Here is a 22,217-nt window from a genome sequence, read left to right as displayed (position 1 = left end):
GCTTCCCCACACCACCCTGGAGATACTATGCAGTGTATAGTATACATACCATTTTGCCTTTTTCTAAAACCTGAATTCCAAGGGTTATAGATAAGGGAGCGTGGACCTGTAAGTAATGCTGTTTACCATGTGCCCAGCCCTGTGGATTAAAAGCTGGCTAATTGGAGGCTGGGGCAGAAGTCATGTGATGGTTCCAGTGGGAGATGATGGCACCCTGACTGAGGCAGTGCTAAGTCACATTCTCTCAGAATGTGAACTAGCCCTTCCTATCCATGAGGCCAATGCGCTTGGGGTGGTTCTTTTCCTCCAAGGATCCTGGTCTCTTTTGCCCTCTTAACCCTGTTTCCTACAGGAAAAGTCCAAGCTGGAGAGTGAGCTAGCCAACTTTGGGCCTCGCATTAATGATATCAAGAGGATCATCCAGAGCCGAGAGAGGGAAATGAAAGACTTGAAGGAGAAGATGAACCAGGTTGGTAGGGGATGAGCCATGCCAGCATGTGCAGCAGGGTAGGACTGAGACTGACAGCACTCTGACTCAGAGGGACTTTGTCTTCCCTTGCTTCTCCCTGCAGGTAGAGGATGAGGTGTTTGAAGAGTTTTGTAGGGAGATTGGTGTGCGCAACATCCGGGAGTTTGAGGAAGAGAAGGTGAAGCGACAGAATGAAATTGCCAAGAAGCGGTAGGTGGAAATGTGGGTAGAAGAGGATATTAGATACTCTTGAGACCCCAGCCGATAACCTAGGAAGTCAAATGCTGTCATAAGGCAGGGCCCAGGTCTTAGAATGATGGGCATTTATGGCAGGTCAGCCTCAATGGACAGGGACATCAGAGAGACAGTGTGGCATAATCTAGTGGTTCAGTGCCAGCTTTAAATACGGTTTACCTGGGTTAAAATCCTAGCTGCCAACTCATTATCTTGGGCAGTTCCCTCTCTGAGCTCTAGTTTTCTTATTTGTCATATAGCATTGTTGGGCGGATCAGATGAAATAATCCTTATAAAGTATCTGGCATTATACCTAGCACCTATTAAGAGCAGTACATGTTAGCTTTTATTGTTGTCATTGCCCTGATGGGTGATGTGGGGAAGGAGGAATGAAGTACTGGGTTGGAAGAATAGTAAGAACAAAACATCAGTTTTTCCTCTCTTCCCCACTTTAGTTTATTCATTCATTCAACAAACCTTTCTTGAGTACCTATGTTGTGCCAGTTTGTCCTGTATATACATGTGTGTTACTTTGGAGTACATGCTCACCGTAGGGAAGATAATGGAAGTAGAAATCAGGGACTGAGCCAAAGTCAGGGTCTTGCACAGACAGGGATTATAAGTTGTGTTATGAACTGTGGGTAGCTTAGCTGCACGAGAAAGGGAGGAACCTAACAAAGTTTAATAGAAACTAAGAGTGTGCTTATAACTGTAGGGAAAGTTTTGTAGAGCAAGGACTGATGAACTGGAGACCTGTAGAGTAAGTAGGATTTAGCCAGCCAGTCAGAAGACAGAAGGGAGTTCTAAGTAGTGAGAACAGCATGCTCAGAGGTGTGAGAGAACATGCCTTATACTGGAAACAGTACTTTTGAATGTCTGGAGCAAAACATTGGGGTCAGTAGGAAGGTGGGAGTGATGAGAGGTCAGCAGGGGCCAGATCACAGAGGGCTTTATGAATCATGCTTAGATTGGACTTAAAATTGCATAGCTCAAAATTACAGAGTTAATTACATTCCATTTGGGTTATAGTGACTAATAGGTTTAAGCTCCTAGCATGACATCTGGCAGCATCTGTCACACCATATTGGGGGGGCAGTTGGAAGTTAGCCCTGCCTGGCCTGCTAGTGTCTGTATGTTGGTTACATACTCTTTGAGTTCCTGAAGAGATGGGGAAGAAGGCAATTACAGGAATGTAGTATTTTCACCGTGTTGTTTTACTACCCCAGCTGTGCCTCTTAGAGATTCTGGAATCTTTGGGCAGGGGTGTGTGTGTGGGAGTGGAAGTTGGAAAGAATCAAGGTCCTTGGGCAAATAGGAATACAGCCGTGGACATGGTAATAATGATAGTAACTAAAATTTGTTGAGTATTTACTGTGTTCCAAGCCTGGTTCTAAGGGCTGGTATGCACATTAACTAGTTCAAAAAATCTCCCAATAACTCTGAGGTAACTACTATTATCTTCATTTTACAGATGAGGAAATAGGCATGGAGAGTATAACTAACTTGCCCAAAGTTACAGTGCTAGTAAATGGCAGAGTTGGGATACAATCCTCTTACCCCACCACATAGTATTGCAATGATGCCATATGAGGAGGAGCCCGGGTTTTGGTGTTAGACCTGGGTTCCAGTCTCACCAGTGCCATTTACTAGCTGTGTGGCCTTAGGCAAGGTCTTTTACCTCTTGGTGCAAGTTTCCTCATTTATAAAATTAGGATAATAACACTCGCTTGTGGAGCTGCTGATTAGAGGATTAGAGGTAATGTATGTAAAGTACACAGAAGCTTAATAAATAGGAATTATCATAGCTGGTGGGTTCAGATGGGCTTCTTTGTGCTTCCTTCCAGGAACTCAGTGGGGCTCTGGAGCCCTTCCGTGTTTAAAGGGGGATTAATGTAGTCTGGCCCAATCTCCCCTGCCTTGTGCCATATCTACACATCTAGGCTGAGGAACTTACTTCTCCCACTTAAGGCGACAGTTTTATGTTGCTATGGGTGGATGAGCTGAATGGTGAGTGAGTCAGTAGTAACTGAGTCCCTACACCCTGGGCCTAGTTCTCCTTTCTCCCCACAGTTTGGAGTTTGAGAATCAGAAGACTCGCTTGGGCATCCAGTTGGATTTTGAAAAGAACCAACTGAAGGAGGACCAGGATAAAGTACACATGTGGGAGCAGACAGTGAAAAAGGATGAAAATGAGATAGAAAAGCTCAAGAAGGTAAGGAAGGAGAGCATGAAAAGACAAACTAAACACTGGGAGGAAAAATTGGAAGAGATATGATAGATAGAGGATAATAGCTATAATTTATAAAGTTCTCATTGAAAGTTCTAGCTAAACAGGAAGAAAAATCAGTGGCACAAACAGTTCAAGAAGAGATTCACATAAACCATAAATACATACACATAATTTAGCCTTATTAGAAATCAGAGAAATGTACGTTAGAGCAGCAGTCAGGTACAATTTGTTTCCTATTACATTACCCAAGATGTAAAAGGAAAGGATAATGCTTAATACTGGCCGTGGTGCACAAGACCAACATTCTTGGGCACCATTCATTGAGAGTCTTGAGCATATATTTATCCCCTCAATTGCAACAATATCTGAGGAAACTCAAAATGCTGGCACAGGTTGTGAACACAGGTTGATGTTTATTAGTAGCATTTATACTTCCAAATTGGAAACTATCCAGTGCCCCCAGGGGATTTAGGCATTTAGCAAATTATGCTACATTCATCTAAGTCTTTGTATAGTTTAATGGTCTTCAAATTTCAGCAATATACAAACCCCATTTAAAGATCTAATATCTCTAGCGTTGGCTTAAAAACCCTTAATATATATGGACATACACATTTAGAACATTTACCCAAAAAGCTAGGAGAAACCAATTGAATTTTATAATCAACCACGTTAATTCAGTACGGCAGATGATGGTGTTTTACTGAAACTGAGTCCCTTTCCTAGAGTGCCTGTGCTGCAGAAGGTCACGGCTCAGTTCTTTTGAGCCTGCTTATGCCACTGAGTATTGTCTGACGATTCACTTTTCCCACACCCCTTTTCTTTAAATTCCTGTGAAGCTTTTGTTCATTACAGCACCCCTGCCTGAGGTGATTTGGGCCTCACTTGGTTTGAGCTTATCATTTGACTTTTATGTCTGCTTATGTTTGTTGTTGGTTTGGTGGGGGGTTTCCCCTCATTCAACCCTGTTGATTAATGTAGTCCTCTTTGGTATCACTGGAATCTTAAATGTAAATGCAGATTGGGCAGTGAAATTCTGGGGCAGGACTAGGTGGACATCTCAATGATCCAGAATCTACTTTTCCATGAGTTTTTTATTTTTTATTTTGAAATCATTTTAAATTTAGCAGAAAGTTGGAAGAATAATACGAAGAAAAGTACAAAATGCTACCTGTACCTATACAAATAGTACAAAGATGAACCTATCACTAAGATTCATCAATCATTAACATGTTATCATATTTGCTTTTACATTCCCTCTTAATGTGTGCATATTATTTTTATGAGCCATTTGAGAGTAAGTTGTAGATATATCTCCTTTATGTGACTTTAAGATCAAAATGAAAACAAAACATTCTAAAAAATGAGAACATTATAAATAAGACCGCCCCTTTGGCCACTCCAGTCCCAGGGCCTTCACTCTGCCTGGGGCTAATCCCATGTATTGTGTATTTTTCCAGACGTTGTAGGCATGTACTTTAATAGTTTTTACATTCATATATGGGTACTCATAGAAAATACACAGTATTGTTTGTGTGGGTTTAAAAAAAAACACTTATGTTATATTGCTCATGACAATAGTTTTGATATGGAAAAGATGCTTAAATATAAAAGTCAGAATATAGAGTTCTAATTTCAATCTAGTCTTAGGTATGTAGCACTGCTATAAGTCAATGCTGGGAAGAAATAGGTTAAAATGTTAATTGGTTGTGTTTGGCTGGTGGGATTACAAGTGATTTTTTTCCCCTCCTACTTCATGCTTTTTTGATATTTTGAACTTCCTACAGCAGATAACTTACATAATGGGGGTGTGGAGGGGAGGGCAGGCAGATAATTTGGAAAAAGATACAAGAAGCCCAAGGTGTGACGGAGGTATATGAAAGCAGAGCTCATTGAATAGAGGCTCCAGCAAACTGTCCTGTGGAAATGGCAGGTGGCAAGTGGCAAAGATCCCAAGGTGAGATGGGAAAGCCTTCACCTCTTTTCCTGTTCTCCCACTGGGACCAGGAGGAGCAAAGACACATGAAGATCATAGATGAAACCATGGCCCAGCTGCAAGACCTGAAGAATCAGCACCTTGCCAAGAAGTCAGAGGTGAATGACAAGAATCATGAGATGGAGGAGATTCGTAAGAAACTGGGGGGCGCCAACAAGTGAGTGGGTTCAAGCCTGGGGTTGGGGGAACTAGGTAGATCAGGCAGCCTCTGGATTTGAGTCTTACCACTCTCCCTGGACCTTCTTAGGGAAATGACTCATTTACAGAAGGAGGTGACAGCCATTGAGACCAAACTTGAACAGAAGCGCAGTGACCGCCACAACCTGCTACAGGCCTGCAAGATGCAGGACATAAAGTTGCCACTATCTAAAGGCACCATGGATGATATTAGTCAGGAAGAGGTGAGTATTGTGGCTGGTAGTGGGAGTGGGCTATGAGCAACATTAACCAGGGATGGGGGATAAAAAAGAGTGAGGGAGGGCTCATGAGAGAGAGACAGTGGGTGGAGGTGGTGTAGGGCATGAGGGATGCAGGGGAGGTGAGACAGGGTGAGGCTCTGAAGGCTGGGGAGGTGAAAGGTACTTTTCCAGGAGAAAGTTGAACTGGGGATAGAGCTGTTGTCAGTAGGTGGTGAGGGAGGTAAGCCAGGAGAAGATGAAATTGTTCATTAACATTAGGGACTTGAGCTCACTTAGCTCTAGCAAGTGATGGTTATTGGTAAGAATGGGAATGGAGGGACATCAGCCAAGAGCAAAGGAAGACGGAAGTGGGGGGGCTTGAGGAATGATAGCTTAGCTGCAGTGAGGGAGATTGGCCAGAAGAGGGTTGGGTAAGGGACATCAGCAATGCAGAGGTGACAAAGCTCAGTATAGGAACGGGAAGGACACTAGGCATTAGAGCCAAGGTATGTTATCTACACTGGCAGTGAAGATTGGTAGCAAGGGGGTGGGATGTTAACTGCCAAGAGGTTTGTATACATCTTGTTTTTGACCTGGATGTGTATCTCAGTCCCTTGCACCTTTCTCCCTCCCCACTTCCCAAATAGCATTTCAGTTTAATTCAGCAAAATACTTTCAACACCAGCAATGTGCCACTATCATGGTAACACGTGACATAATTACTCCTGATCCTAAGCACAGACCTGCCAGGCAGACATTGTCCTATGTTATAATTGGAGGTTTGTGTTTAAATCAGGATTCAAGTGTCAGTCAGGATCTGACAGCGTGGCTTGTTGGTCAGTTTTAGAGCCAAACTTTGAACTTAGGTCTTTTTGCCTTCAAAGCTGCTGTCTTTCTGCCACAGGTGCTTTCTATCAATGTGCTTCTCAAAGACACTGAAGGCTGCAGAGGCACCCCTAGTCCCCTCTAGAGGGGCACTCATGGCCTGTCTGCTACATTTGACTCCCTCTTACCATTGCAGGGTAGCTCCCAGGGGGAGGATTCTGTGAGTGGTTCCCAGCGAACTTCTAGTATCTATGCACGAGAGGCCCTCATCGAGATTGACTATGGTGACCTGTGTGAGGATCTGAAGGTGAGGATCAGCCTTGGGGGTTGGGGACATCTTCGTAGCTGTACAGAGAGAGGGTCAGCCCATGACAGCCCATGGAGACCACAGCTAGAAAGAGAGACAGGCTGCAAGGGAGAGAAGGGAGTTGTGATCCAGGGTCTCCCCCTCTATGTACACATGAACACACACACACACATACAGACACACACACATCTTCCATTCCCATGCCCAGTTGTGCCTGTCCCTGCCAGTCTTCCCTTTCTAAGCCTGTACATGTCTCAGCCCAGACACAGACACAGAACATGCTTCTGTACAGTGAACAGATGGGCCTTGGGTGTTCCTCAGCGCTCTCACAGGCACTTTTTCCTTCTTCTTTGGCAGGCATTCTCTCATCCTGGCTATTTCTTTCACTCCCCTGGCTTCAGCTACCATTTCTGTTCTAGGTACCACAGGTATTTCAAACCCCAGCCTTCCTCCCCAAACCCCTTTCTCCTCAGTGCCAGCCACAGGTTCAAACCAGAAACCTGAGCCTTGTCCTTGGTTTTCACTGTCACTTTGTATATTCAGTGAATTAACAAGCCTTATCCATTTACCTAAATATCTGTTCAAAACTACTTTATTCTGTTTCTACTGTCTCTAGAGCAGATTGCTTTCACCTTTCACATACCCTGCAGGACCCTCCTAAACAGTTCCTGAGTCTTTCCCATCCATCATTATACCCAGGGGGACTTCATTTTTTTTTATTCTGTTTTTTTTTCAGCCTTCCCCTTTGTAGATTTTTTTTTTGTATCATTAATCTACAATTACATGAAGAACATTATGATTACTAGGCTCCCCCCTTCACCAAGTCCCCCCGACATACCCCTTCACGTAACTGTCCATCAGTGTAGTAAGATGCTGTAAAATCACTACTTGTCTTCTCTGTGTTGCACAGCCCTCCCCGTGCCCCCCCCCCCACTATACATGCTAAGCATAATGCCCCCTTTCTTTTTCCCTGCCCTTGGCCCTCCCTTCCCACCCATCCTCCCCAGTCCCTTTCCCTTTGATAACCGTTAGTCCATTCTTGGGTTCTGTGATTCTGCTGCTGTTTTGTTCCTTCAGTTTTTCTTTGTTCTTATATTCCACATATAAGTGAAAGCATTTGGTACTTGTCTTTCTGCACCTGGCTTATTTCACTGAGCATAATACCCTCTAGCTCCATCCATGTTGTTGCAAATGGTAGGATCTGTTTTTTTCTTATGGCTAAGTAATATTCCATTGTGTATATGTACCACATCTTTATCCATTCATCTACTGATGGACATTTAGGTTGCTTCCATTTCTTGGCTATTGTAAATAGTGCTGCGATAAACATAGGGTTGCATCTGTCTTTTTCAAACTGGAGTGCTGCATTCTTAGGGTAAATTCCTAGAAGTGGAATCCTGGGTCAAATGGTATTTCTCTTTTGAGTTTTTTGAGGAACCTCCATACTGCTTTCCACAATGGTTGAACTAATTTACATTCCCACCAGCAGTGTAGGAGAGTTCCCTACCACAACCTCACCAACATTTGTTGTTATTTGTCTTTTTGATGATGGCGATCGTTACTGGTGTGAGATGATATCTCATTGTGGTTTTAATTTGCGTTTCTCTGATGACAAGTGATGTGGAGCATATTTTCATATGTCTGTTGGCCATCTGAATTTCTTCTTTAGAGAACTGTCTATTCAGCTCCTCTGCCCATTTTTTGATTGGATTATTTGCTTTTTGTTTGTTGAGGTGTGTGAGCTCTTTATATATTTTGGATGTCAACCCTTTATATATCGGATCTGTCATTTATGAATATATTCTCCCATATTGAAGGATACCTTTTTGTTCTATTGATGGTGTCCTTTGCTGTACAGAAGCTTTTTAGCTTGATATAGTCCCACTTGTTCATTTTAGCTTTTGTTTCCCTTGCCTGGGGAGATATGTTCATGAAGAAGTCACTCATGTTTATGTCCATGAGAATTTTGCCTATGTTTTTTTCTAAGAGTTTTATGGTTTCATGACTTACATTCAGGTCTTTGATCCATTTGGAGTTTACTTTTGTGTATGGGGTTAGACAGTGGTCCAGTTTCATTCTCTTACATGTAGCTGTCCAGTTTTGCAGCACCATCTGTTGAAGAGACTGTCATTTCCCCATTGTATGTCCATGGCTCCTTTATCGTATATTAATTGGCCATATATGTTTGGGTTAATGTTTGGAGTCTCTATTCTGTTCCACTGGTCTGTGGCTCTGTTCTTGTGCTAGTACCAAATTGTCTTGATTACTGTGGCTTTGTAGTAGGGGTTGAAGTTGGGGAACAAGATCCCCCCCACTTTATTCTTCCTTCTCAGGATTGCTTTGGCTATTCAGGGTCTTTGGTGTTTCCATATGAATTTCTGAACTATTTGTTCCAGTTCATTGAAGAATGCTGTTGGTAATTTGATAGGAATTGCATCAAATCCGTATATTGTTTTGGGCAGGATTGCCATTTTGATGATATTAATTCTTCCTAGCCAGGAGCATGGGATGAGTTTCCATTTGTTAGTGTCCTCTTTAATTTCTCTTAAGAGTGTCTTGTAGTTTTCAAGGTATAGGTCTTTCACTTCCTTGGTTAGGTTTATTCCTAGGTATTTTATTCTTTTTGATGAAATTGTGAATGGAATTGTTTTCCTGATTTCTCTTTCTATTATTTCATTGTTAGTGTATAGGAAAGCCACAGATTTCTGTGTGTTAATTTTGTATCCTGCAACTTTGCTGAATTCAGATATTAGTTCTAGTAGTTTTGGAGTGGAGTCTTTAGGGTTTTTTATGTACAATATCATGTCATCTGCAAATAGTGACAGTTTGACTTCTTTACCAATCTGGATTCCTTGTATTTCTTTGTTTTGTCTGATTGCTGTGGCTAGGACCTCCAGTACTCCGTTGAATAACAGTGGGGAGAGTGGGCATCCCTGTCTTGTTCCTGATCTCAGAGGAAAAGCTTTCATCCTCTCGCTGTTACAGTATGATGTTAGCTGTGGGTTTATCATACATGGCCTTTATTATGTTGAGGTACTTGCCCTCTATGCCCATTTTGCTGAGAGCTTTTATCATGAATGGATGTTGAATTTTGTTGAATGCTTTTTCAGCATCTATGGAGATGATCATGTAGTTTTTGTCCTTCTTTTTGTTGATGTTGTAGATGATGTTGATGGATTTTCGAATGTTGTACCATCCTTGCATCCCTGGGATGAATCCAACTTGGTCATGGTGTATGATCCTTTTGATGTATTTTTGAATTCACTTTGCCAATATTTTGTTGAGTGTTTTTGCATCTACATTCATCAAGGATATTGGTCTGTAATTTTCTTTTTTGGTGGGGTCTTTGCCTGATTTTAGTATTAGGGTGATGTTAGCTTCGTAGAATGAGTTTGGGAGTATTCCCTCCTTTTCTATTTTTTGGAAAACTTTAAGGAGAATGGGTATTATGTCTTCTCTGTATGTCTGATAAAATTCCGAGGTAAATCAATCTGGTCCGGGGGTTTTGTACTTGGGTAGTTTTTGATTATTGCTTCAATTTTGTTGCTGGTAATTGGTCTGTTTAGATTTTCTGTTTCTTTCTGGGTCAGTCTTGGAAGGTTGTATTTTTCTAGGAAGTTGTCCATTTCTTCTAGGTTTTCCAGCTTCTTAGCACATAGGTTTTCATAGTATTCTCTAATAATTATTTGTATTTCTGTGGGGTCCGTCATGATTTTTCCTTTCTCGTTTCAGATTCTGTTGATGTGTGTTGACTCTCTTTTTTCTTAATAAGTCTGGCTAGAGGTTTATCTATTTTGTTTATTGTCTCGAAGAACCAGGTCTTGGTTTCATTGATTTTTTTCTATTGTTTTATTCTTCTCAATTTTATTTATTTCTTCTCTGATCCTTATTGTATCCCTCCATATGCTGACCTTAGGCCTCATTTGTTCTTCTTTTTCCAATTTCGATAATTGTGACATTAGACCATTCATTTGGGATTGTTCTTCCTTCTTTAAATATGCTTGGATTGCGGTATACTTTCCTCTTAAGACTGCTTTTGCTGCGTCCCAGAAGTTGGGGCTTTGTGTTGTTGTCATTTGTTTCCATATATTACTGTATCTCGATTTTAATTTGGTTGTTGATCCATTTATTGTTCAGGAGCATGTTTTTAAGCCTCCATGTGTTTATGAGCCTTTTTGCTTTCTTTGTACAATTTATTTCTAGTTTTATACCTTTGTGGTCTGAAAAGTTGGTTGATAGGATTTCAATGTTTTTGAATTTACTGAGGCTCTTTTTGTGGCCTAGTATGTGGTCTATTCTGGAGAATGTTCCATGTGCACTTGAGAAGAATGAATATCCTGTTGCTTTTGGATGTAGAGTTCTGTAGATGTCTGTTAGGTCCATATGTTCTAGTGTGTTGTTCAGTGTCTCTGTGTCCTAACTTATTTTCTGTCTGGTGGATCTATCCTTTGGAGTGAGTGGTGTGTTGATGTCTCCTAAAATGAATGCATTGTATTCTATTTCCTCCTTTAATTCTGTTAGTATTTGTTTCACATATGCTGGTGCTCCTGTATTGGGTGCATATATATTTATAATGGTTATACACTCTTGTTGGATTGACCCCTTTATCATTATGTAATGTCCTTCTTTATCTCAAGTTAGTTTCTTTGTTTTGAAGTCTATTTTGTCTGATACAAGTACTCAACTTCTGCTTTTTCTCCCTGTTGTTTGCATGAAATATCTTTTTCCATCCCTTGACTTTTAGTGTGTGTATATCTTTGGGTTTGAGGTGAGTCTCTTGTAAGCAGCATATAGATGCGTCTTGCTTTTTTATCCATTCTATTACTCTGTGTCTTTTGATTGGTGCATTCAGTCCATTTACATTTAGGGTGATTATTGAAAGATATGTACTTATTGCTATTGCAGGCTTTAGATTTGTGGTTACCAAAGGTTCAAGGTTAGCTTGTTTACTACCTTACTGCCTGACCTCACTCGCTTATTGAGCTGTTATAAACACAGTCTGATGATTATTTCTTTCCCTTCTTTTTCCTCCTCCTCCATTCTTCATATGTTGGGTGTTTTGTTCTATGCTCTTTTTAGGAGTGCTCCCATCTAGAGCAGTCCCTCTAAGGTACCCTGTAGAGGTGGTTTGTGAGAGGAAAATTCCCTCAACTTTTGCTTGTCTGGGAATTGTTTAATCCCTCCTTCATATTTAAATGATAATTGGGCTGGATACAGTGTCCTTGGTTCAAGGCCCTTCTGTTTCATTGCATTAAATATATCATGCCATTCTCTTCTGGCCTGTAAGGTTTCTGTTGAGAAGTCTGATGATAGCCTGTTGGGTTTTCCTGTGGTAGGTGACCTTTTTTCTCTCTCTGGCTGCCTTTAATACTCTGTCCTTGTCCTTGATCTTTGCCCTTTTTATTATTATGTGTCTTGGTGTTGTCTTCTTTGGATCCTGTCTCTCAGGAGTTCTGTGTGCCTCCGTAGTCTGAGCAACTATTTCCTCCCCCATTTTGGGGAAGTTCTCAGCAATTATTTCTTCAAAGACGCTTTCTATCCTTTTTCTCTCTCTTCTTCTGTTACCCATATAATGCAAATATTGTTCCTTTTGGATTGGTCACACAGTTCTCTTAATATTGTTTCTTTCCTGGAGATCCTTTTATCTCTCTGTGTGTCATCTTCTATGCGTTCTTGTTCTCTGGTTTCTATTCCATCAGTGGCCTCTTTCATCTTATCCATTCTGCTTATAAATGCTTCCAGAGATTGTTTCACTTCTGTAATCTCCCTCTGGACGTCATCCCTTAGCTCTTGTATCTGCATCTCCATCAGCGTGTTTATGATTTTTACTTTGAATTCTTTTTCAGGAATACTGGTTAGGTCTATCTCCTTCTCAGGGTTGTGATTTTGGTCTGTATCAAATTCTTCTGCCTTTTCATGGCGATAGAGATAGTTTGCGGAGCTGGCGCAAGTGATGGGTGGGAGAACGTCCCTTCTTATTGGTTTGTGTCTTCCTCTCCTGGGAGAACAGCGGCCTCTAGCAGCTTGTGCTGGGCAGCTCCATGCAGATGGGGCTTCTGATTCTTGCCTGGCCGCTATGGAGTTTAGCTCTGCGGTTGCTATGGGCATGGCCTGCCTCAGGCTGCTGCTCCAATATGGCGGATCCGCATCTGAGTGGAAACGGCCGGGAGGCTGTTTATGTCTGTGAGTGGCCTCTGAGCTGCCCTGCTGCCTAGGGGGTTAGGGTGCCCAGAGTTCTCCGGGATTCCCAGATTCTGGGCCAAGTGTCCTGGGATGTTTCTGTCCAGCTGTGGGTTCCCTGTCCCTTTAAGACTTTCAAAAAGCACTCGCTTTTCTTTGTCCCAGGGGCGCCGGCTGTGGGGACCCTCTCACAGGTCTTACTGTCCTGTTTCCCTAGTTTCCAGCACCCCACGCACGCACTGTGTCTGTGCTGTGGTGTGGATGGCTAGGGCTGGCTATTTAGCAGTCCTGGGCTCCCTCTCTCTCCCCGCTCTGACTCCTCTCCTCCTGCCGGGAGCTGGGGTGAGGGGCGCTCGGGTCCCGCCGGGCTGGGGCTTGTATCTTACTGCCTTTGCGAGGCGCTGGGTTCTCGCAGGTGTGGATGTAGTCTGGCTGTTGTCCTGTGTCTTCTGGTCTCTCTTTTAGGAAGAGTTGTATTTGTTGTATTTTCAAAAATATATGTGGTTTTGGGAGGAGATTTCTGCCGCTCTACTCATGCCGCCATCTTGGCTCCACCTTGGGGAGTTGATTTTTTTATAAAACTTTTTATTATGGAAAAATTTGAACTGTATACAGAGGTAGGGAGAATAATATAATGTGTCCCGGGTACCCATCACCTAGCTTTACTCATTAGCAACATGTGGTCAGTCTCATCTTATATATTCTTTCCCCATTTTTGGCATATTTTACATGATATTCCAGATATTTTTCCATTCAGAATTACCTCAGCATATATCTCCAGAATAGAACGTCTCTTTTTAAAAAGTGAAACCACAATATCATACCAAAAAATTTTTAATGCTAACTGTAATATCATCTAATATTCAGTAAATGTGTAGATTTCCATGAACGTCGCATGCATACCTTTTTATTTTAAACACAGTTTGTTTATATCAGGATTCAAGTGAGGTCCATATGTTAAAGTTGGTCTCCTAGTTTACAACATTTTCTTAATACTTTTTATCTTTTCTTCTTATTTATGGAAGAAACTGGTTCATTAGTTATGTACAATTTTCTACATTCTAAATTTGGCTGATTGTGTTGCATGATGTTATTTAACATGATCTTCTATCCCCTGCATTTCCTGTAAACTGGTAGTTAAATCTACCAGTTTGACTGGATTCAGGTCTGTTTTTAATTTTTAGCAAGAATATGTTATAGGCGGTGCTGTGTACTTGTGAACTTCCTTTTGCATCACATCAGTACACACTGTATGTCAGTTCTCTCTATCATTGTAATGTTAAGATTTATCAGTGTTCAACATCACCTATGAAGTTTTCTTGCCAAAAACTCATACAAGGCTCTGGTCAAGCTTTTGTATCTACCAATTATATGAAACACTAGTGCCAGAGGAACATCTGACATAAAAGTATAGGGTTTCAGTTAGCTAAATCCATCCTGTGGGAAACTCTAGAGCACAAAAGACTTGGGTTCTTCCATAAATAAATGGGGAGAAAGAAAATACAGAGGGAAAACCTTAACACACTCCAAGAGATAAATCAGCCAATTGGAATGTGTGGCCCTCCCTTGAATCTACTACAAAGAGAGGAAGGAGAACCTGTGGATTAAATGAGATTTAAGAGACCTATCAGCCAATTCCCATGTGTGCACCTTATATGAAACCTGCTTTGAAAAACCTGTACAATTTACTTTTTATGATACAGGGTGATTTGAACATTGACCAGGTAGTTTATGATGTTCAGGAATTGCTGTTAATATTTTTAGATGAGATAATTGTTTTATGGTTTGATGATTTTATTTTTAAAATGTCCTTATCTTTTAAAAATTTTTTAATTGAACTTTTAAAAAATGTCTTTATCTCTTGTAACAGTGGTTCTCAATGGGATGGGGTGGATTTGCCTCCCCGGGGAACATTTAGTAATACCTGAAGACATTCTTGTCACACCCAGTTGTAACAACTAGGCAGAGGTTATTGCTAGTATCTAGTGGGTAGACACCAGGGATGCTGCTAGACATCCTGCAGTGTGTAAAAGGCAGCCTCCAGCCTCCACAATGACAAATCGTTTGGCCTGAAGTGTCAGTAGTGCCAAGATTCAGAAACCCTGTTTTAGAGATACGTATTGATGTATTTATAAACGAACTGATATGTTTGAGATTTGCTTTAATTGGGTATAGATGGCAGAGTGTTGGCCATGAGTTAATAATATTTGAAGCTGAACAGTAGGTACATGGGGGTTTATTCTTTTATTCTCTGCACTTGTGTGTATGTTTGGAAATTTACATAGTATAAAGTTTAAAAAAATCATGATCATTTGGATCAGTTGTTAGCCGCATCCCCCCCCCCTTTTTTTTTAGCTGTCAAATTATCCTTTATTGAAAAATTTTCCTTTGTAGTACTTAACTAGCTGGGCATTCCACTGGACCACTGTTGATGTCATCTATGATGTCATGAGGGTGACAGCTATAAACACTGAAGCCCCCAGACTGGGTGGTCCCCATGTATCTCTTTGATGGTTCCAGGAAGTTCTCTAGCTAAAGATTGGCACTGCATATGTTGGGCAACATTTACAATCTCATCAAAAGTGATATTTGCACTGTGCTTAATGTTTTTCTGCTTCTTTCTGTTGGCAGTTCCTTCAGGCCTTTGATGATAAGGGCAGAGGCAGAAAGCACCACCTTGATCTAGGCCTGTCTGTTCTGAATGGTCAGCTTCACTGTAATCCTCAGACCCTTCCAATCACTAGTTGCCTTGGCTATGTCATCACCAGCCTTTTTGGGAGGCAGACCCAGAGGGTTGGTCTTGAGGACCAGGGCAGATGTGGCACTGACTTCCCCACTGGTGCACCTCAGGTATACTACTTTGATCTCTTTGGGGTCGAAGTTAGGCAGCGTGGTGGAGGCAGCTGGTGTCTGATGAACCTGGATTCTGGATGACTGAAGAAAGTTGCACCTTGGCCTCATCCAAGCCAAAAGCTGAAAGCCCCATCAATTTTTATAAAGTTCTCTATCACCCTTTCATGAGTTGGTTTTAGCAGCTGTTAATGATCATTGCTTAGATCCATTAAGGGTTGCAAAATGGTAATTTTCTAATTCTAACATTCTTCCTCTATTTATTAATTCGAATTCTAAAAAGAACTTCTCACCTGAGCTACTTAGTTCCATTGAAATAGTTATTACAGAAAAGTAGGATACATACTTCATTCTTTTTCTTTATTTACCAGCTATCAGAATAAGGTGGTTGGTTGCCCTAGTAACCCATAAAGGTGACCAGTGCGGTTTTTTATTTGTATTTATTATGAACTTGTGTTTAAATGTATTTTGATTTGTTTGTCTATTGGAGGCATGTGTCTTCTTGCTATTCAAATTGTCCCATCCTTGGTCAGTGGGAGCCACTTCAAGTTGATTTTTGTTGTTCTTACTTTTAGATTTTTATTATGGAAATTTTCATATGCAAAACAAGATACTATAATGCTACCTCATACAGTCATCACCAGTTTCACCAGTTACCAACTCATGAACAAACTTGTTTCATGTGCCCCATGTGAAACATACTCTATCCTTCCACTCCATTGGGTTATTAAATTCTGGACATCATCTCATTTCATTCATAAATACTTCAGAATGTATCTCTAAAAGATAAAATTCTTTTTTTTAATTGTTTTTATTAAGGTATCATTGATATACACTTATGAATGTTTCACGTGAAAAACAATGTGGTTACTACATTCACCCATATTATTGAGTCCCCCCCCACACACACCCCATTGCAGTCACTGTCCGTCAGTGTAGTAAGATGCCACAGAATAGCTACTTGTCTTCTCTGTGCTACACTTTCTTCCCCATGATCCCCCCCACACCATGTGTACTAATCATTAATACCCCTCAATCCCCTTCTCCCTCCCTCTCCACCTGCCCTCCCCCCCCACTTTTGGTAATGGCTACTCCCTTCTTGGAGTCTCTATGAGTCTGCTGCTGTTTTGTTCCTTCAGTTTTGCCTCATTGTTATACTCCACTAATAAGGGAAATCATTTGGTATTTGTCTTTCTCTGCCTGGCTTATTTCACTGAGCTTAATATCCTCCAGCTCCATCCATGTTGTTGCAAATGTTAGGATTTGTTTCTTATGGCGGAATAGTATCCCATTGTGTATATGTACCACATCTTTATCCATTCATCTACTCATGGACACTTAGGTTGCTTCCATATCTTGGCTATTGTAAATAGTGCTGCAATAAACATAGGGGTGCATATGTCTTTTTGAATCTGGGAACTTGTATTTGTGTAAATTCTTAGGAGTGGAATTCCTGGGTCAAATGGTATTTCTGTTTTTAGTTTTTTGAGGAACCTCCATATTGCTTTCCACAGTGGTTGAACTAGTTTACATTACCACCAGCTGTGTAGGACGGTTCCCCTTTCTCCCTATCCTCACCAGCATTTGTTGTTCCCAGTCTTTTGGATGGTGGCGATCCTTACTGGTGTGAGGTGATATCTCAATTTGCATTTCCCTGATAATTAGCGATGAAAGATAAAATTCTTACAAATATTTAGAAGCACTATACCAAACAAAACAATAATTCCTTAATATTAGAATTACATATTATATAATTCCTTAATATCAGTCTCATGATTAGTGTTCACATTTCCCTGATTGTCATACACACACACACACACACACACACACACACACACACACTCACAGTTTGCTTGCTTGAATTGAGACGCTAATAAGATGATTGATAGATATACATACATAGATGATTGAATGATTGGTTGATACGTCTCTTAAGTCTCATTTAACCTACAGTATTCACCCGTTTATCTGCAGTTCCTGCTTTTTCAATTACCTGCAGTCAACTGCAGTTCCGAAGCAGATGATTCTCCTGATGTATAGTCAGCAGGTCAATAGTAGTCTAATTCTTTATCACAAAGCCTTTGTCATACACCTCACTTCATCTCATCACATAGGCATTTTTATTTCACATCACGAGAACGATGAGTACAGTATAATAAGGTATTTTGGGAGAGACCTCATTCATAAAACTTTTATTATAGTATGTTACAATTGTTCTACTTTATTAATAGTTATTGTTAATTTCTTATGTACAGTATCATGTCATCTGCAAATAGTGACAGTTTAACTTCTTCTTTGCCAATCTGGATTCCTTGTATTTTTTTGTTTTGTCTGATTGCCGTGGCTAGGACCTCCAGTACTATGTTAAATAACAGTGGGGAGAGTGGGCATCCCTGTCTAGTTCCTGATCTCAGCGGAAATGCTTTCAGCTTCTCGCTATTCAATATAATGTTGGCTGTGGGTTTTTCATAGATGGCCTTTATTATGTTGAGGTACTTGCCCTCTATTCCCATTTTGCTGAGAGTTTTTATCATGAATGGATGTTGAACTTTGTCAAATGCTTTTTCAGCATCTATGGAGATGATAATGTGGTTTTTGTCTTTCTTTTTGTTGATGTGGTGGATGATATTGATGGACTTTCGAATGTTGTGCCATCCTTGCATCCCTGGGATGAATCCCACTTGGTCATGGTGTACGATGGTTTTGATGTATTTTTGAATTCGGTTTGCTAAAATTTTGTTGAGTATTTTTGCGTCTACGTTCATCAGGGATATTGGTCTGTAGTTTTCTTTTTTGGTGGTGTCTTTGCCTGGTTTTGGTATTAGGGTGATGTTAGCTTCATAGAATGAGTTTGGGAGTATCCCCTCCTCTTCTATTTCTTGGAAAACTTTAAGGAGAATGGGTATTATGTCTTCCCTGTATGTCTGATAAAATTCCGAGGTAAATCCATCTGGCCCGGGGATTTTGTTCTTGGGTAGTTTTTTGATTACCACTTCAATTTCGTTGCTGATAATTGGTCTGTTTAGATTTTCTGTTTCTTTTTGGGTCAGTCTTGGAAGGTTGTATTTTTCTAGGAAGTTGTCCATTTCTCCTAGGTTTCCCAGCTTGTTAGCATATAGGTTTTCATAGTAGTCTCTAATAATTCTTTGTATTTCTGCGGGGTCCGTCGTGATTTTTCCTTTCTCGTTTCTGATACTGTTGATTTGTGTTGACTCTCTTTTCCTCTTAATAAGTCTGGCTAGAGGCTTATCTATTTTGTTTATTTTCTCGAAGAACCAGCTCTTGGTTTCATTGATTTTTGCTATTGTTTTATTCTTCTCAATTTTATTTATTTCTTCTCTGATCTTTATTATGTCCCTCCGTCTGCTGACCTTAGGCCTCATTTGTTCTTCTTTTTCCAATTTCGATAGTTGTGACACTAGACCGTTCATTTGGGATTGCTCTTCCTTTTTTAAATATGCTTGGATTGCTATATACTTTCCTCTTAAGACTGCTTTTGCTGTGTCCCACAGAAGTTGGGGCTTAGTGTTGTTGTTGTCATTTGTTTCCATATATTGCTGGATCTCCATTTTGATTTGGTCATTGATCCATTGATTATTTAGGAGTGTGTTGTTTAGCCTCCATGTGTTTGTGATCCTTTTTGCTTTCTTTGAACAGTTTATTTCTAGTTTAATGCCTTTGTGGACTGAAAAGTTGGTTGGTAGGGTTTCAATCTTTTGGAATTTACTGAGGCTCTTTTTGTGTCCTAGTATGTGGTCTATTCTGGAGAATGTTCCATGTGCACTTGAGAAGAATGTGTATCCTGTTGCTTTTGGATGTAGAGTTCTGTAGATGTCTGTTAGGTCCATCTGTTCTATTGTGTTGTTCAGTGCCTCTGTGTCCTTACTTATTTTCTGTCTGGTGGATCTGTCCTTTGGAGTGAGTGGTGTGTTGAAGTCTCCTAGAATGAATGCATTGCATTCTATTTCCTCCTTCAGTTCTATTAATATTTGTTTCAGGTATGTTGGTGCTCCTGTATTGGGCGCATATATATTTATAATGGTTATATCCTCTTGATGGACTGAGCCCTTTATCATTATGTAATGTCCTTCTTTGTCTTTTGTTACTTTCTTTATTTTGAAGTCTGTTTTGTTTGATACCAGAATTGCAACACCTGCTTTCTTCTCTCTGTTGTTTGCTTGAAATATCTTTTTCCATCCCTTGACTTTAAGTCTTTGCGCATCTTTGGGTTTGAGGTGAGTCTCTTGTAAGCAGCATATGGATGGATCTTGCTTTTTTATCCATTCTATTACTCTGTGTCTTTTGATTGGTGCATTCAGTCCATTTACATTTAGGGTGATTATTGAAAGGTATGAATTTATTGCCATTGCAGGCTTTAAGTTTGTGGTTACCAAAGGTTTAGGGTTAGCTTCTTTACTATCTTACTGTCTAACTTAACTCGCTTGTTGAGCTATTATAAACACAGTCTGATGATTCTTTATTTCTCTCCCTTCTTATTCCTCCTCCTCTCTTCTTCATATGTTGGGTGTTTTGTTGTGTGCTCTTTTTAGGAGTGCTCCCATCTAGAGCAGTCCCTGTAGGATGCCCTGTAGAGGTGGTTTGTGGGAGGCAAATTCCCTCAACTTTTGCTTGTCTGGGAATTGTTTAATCCCTCCTTCATATTTAAATGATATTCGTGCTGGGTACAGTAGTCTTGGTTCGAGGCCCTTCTGTTTCATTGCATTAAGTATATCATGCCATTCTCTTCTGGCCTGTAGGGTTTCTGTTGAGAAGTCTGATGATAGCCTGATGGGTTTTCCTTTGTAGGTAACCTTTTTTTTCTCTCTGGCTGCCTGTAATACTTTGTCCTTGTCTTTGATCTTTGCCATTTTAATTATTATGTGTCTTGGTGTTGCCCTCCTTGGATCCCTTGTCATGGGAGTTCTGTGTACGTCTGTGGTCTGAGAGGCCATTTCTTCCCCTAGTTTGGGGAAATTTTCAGCAATTATTTCTTCAAAGACATTTTCTATCCCCTTTTCTCTCTCTACTTCTTCTGGAATACCTATAATTCTTATATTGTTCCTTTTCGTTTGGTCACTCAGCTCTCTTAAAATTCTTTCATTCCTGGATATCCTTTTATCTCTCTCTGCATCAGCTTCTCTGCGTTCCTGTTCTCTGTTTTCTAGTCCATTAATGGTCTCTTGCATCTCGTCCATTCTGTTTTGAAGTCCTTCCACAGCTTGTTTTATTTCTGAATTCTCCTTCCTTAGTTCTTGCATATTTCTCTGCAAGTCCATCAGCATGGTTATGACTTTTGTTTTGAATTCTTTTTCAGGAAGACTGGCTAAATCTATCTCCCCAGATTCCTTCTCAGGGGAAGATGTAGCAGATGCCAAAGCTGTCTGGGTTAGTCTTGTCTGGATCATATTTTTTTGCCTTTTCATGTTGACAGGTGCTATTGACTGTCAGCTGGGAGGGCCAAACTTTTCACTTGCTACTGGCCTTTCTTTACTGGGACAACTGCGACCCCTAGTGGCTTGTGTTGGGTAATTGCGTGTAGAGTGGGTCTTTGTGTCTTGCCTGGCCAGAAGGGAGAAATTTCCCTTTCTGTGGGCGGAATTTGTCTCAGGCTGCTTCTCTGCTTTCGCAGCGCCCAGTGGGGTAATGGATGGGGGGGCTGCTTGACTGTTTACCTCCGTGAGGGGTCTCAGAGCTGTTGCCCAGGGGGTTAGTGCACCCGGTTTTCCCTGTAATTTCCAGCTGCTATACTGTGACCTGGGTTGTTTCCATCAAGCTGTTAAGTCCCTGTCCCTTTAAGACTTTCAAAAAGCCCCCGCTTTTCTTTGTCACAGGGGCATCAGCTTCGGCACCCGCTCAGAGGTCTTACTCCCTGTTCCCCCAGTATCCAGGGCCCCCTGGGCACGTAGTGTGTCTGCACTCTGGCCCGGATGGCTGGGGCTGGGTGTTCAGCAGTCCTGGGCTCCGTCTCCCTCCCGCTCTGCCTATTCTCCTCCCGCCGGGAGCTGGGGGGAGGGGCGCTCGGGTCCCGCCGGGCCAGGGCTTGTATCTTACCCCTTTCACCAGTCGCTGGGTTCTCGCTGGTGTAGCTGCAGTCTGGCCACTGTCCTGCGTCTTCTGGTCTCTCTTTTAGGGCTAGTTGTGTTTGTTGTATTTTCAAAAGTATATATGTTTTTGGGAGGAGATTCCCACTGTCCTACTCACGCCACCATGTTGGCTCCGCCTCCGAGAATTTGTATTGTTAATTTCTTATAGGCAATTTATAAATTAAGCTTTACAATATGTTTGTATGTATAGGAAAAAGCATAGTGTATTATAGGGTTTGGTGCTATCCATGGTTTCAGGCATCCACTGGGGGTCCTGGAATTTAACCCCCATGGATAAGAGGGTGGCTACTGGGTAACATTCCCCCCTTGTCTGTTTTTATTTTTCTTTGTAGTATTTTTTTTGTTGTAGAAGAAATTGATTCATTTCTCCTGAACTATTTCTTTTTATTTATTTATTTATTTGTTTGTTTAATTATTTTGGTATCATTAATAATTACATGAGGAACATTATGTTTACTAAACTCCCCCCATCACCAAGTCCCCCCACATACCCCATTACAGTCACTGTCCATCAGCGCAGTAAGATGCTATAGACTCACTACTTGTCTTCTCTGTGTTGTACAGCACTTCCTGTGCCCCACCGCCTACCTTATGTGTGCTAATCGTAATACCCCCTTTTTTTTC

General features: G+C 41.1%; 1 protein-coding gene and 1 pseudogene across 2 annotated transcripts in view; one reads left to right on the top strand and one right to left on the bottom strand.

The window, feature by feature from the left end:
• Window positions 1–22,217, top strand: part of SMC1A (structural maintenance of chromosomes 1A) — a 57,228-nt gene that overhangs the window by 10,921 nt on the left and 24,090 nt on the right. For both annotated transcript variants that reach the window (XM_036919068.2, XM_036919069.2), the window contains exons 14-19: window positions 353–469; window positions 573–679; window positions 2,774–2,915; window positions 4,941–5,086; window positions 5,177–5,330; window positions 6,349–6,459. In XM_036919068.2, the coding sequence (XP_036774963.1) occupies window positions 353–469; window positions 573–679; window positions 2,774–2,915; window positions 4,941–5,086; window positions 5,177–5,330; window positions 6,349–6,459 (777 nt within the window). The remainder of the gene's footprint in view (window positions 1–352; window positions 470–572; window positions 680–2,773; window positions 2,916–4,940; window positions 5,087–5,176; window positions 5,331–6,348; window positions 6,460–22,217) is intronic.
• LOC130681970 (60S ribosomal protein L12-like) lies at window positions 14,378–17,079 on the bottom strand (annotated as a pseudogene).

Source organism: Manis pentadactyla, chromosome X, assembly GCF_030020395.1.
Source record: "Manis pentadactyla isolate mManPen7 chromosome X, mManPen7.hap1, whole genome shotgun sequence".
NCBI lineage: Eukaryota > Metazoa > Chordata > Mammalia > Pholidota > Manidae > Manis > Manis pentadactyla.
The sequence above is the reverse complement of the archived record's forward strand: the minus strand, read 5'-3'. Positions and strand labels throughout refer to the sequence as shown.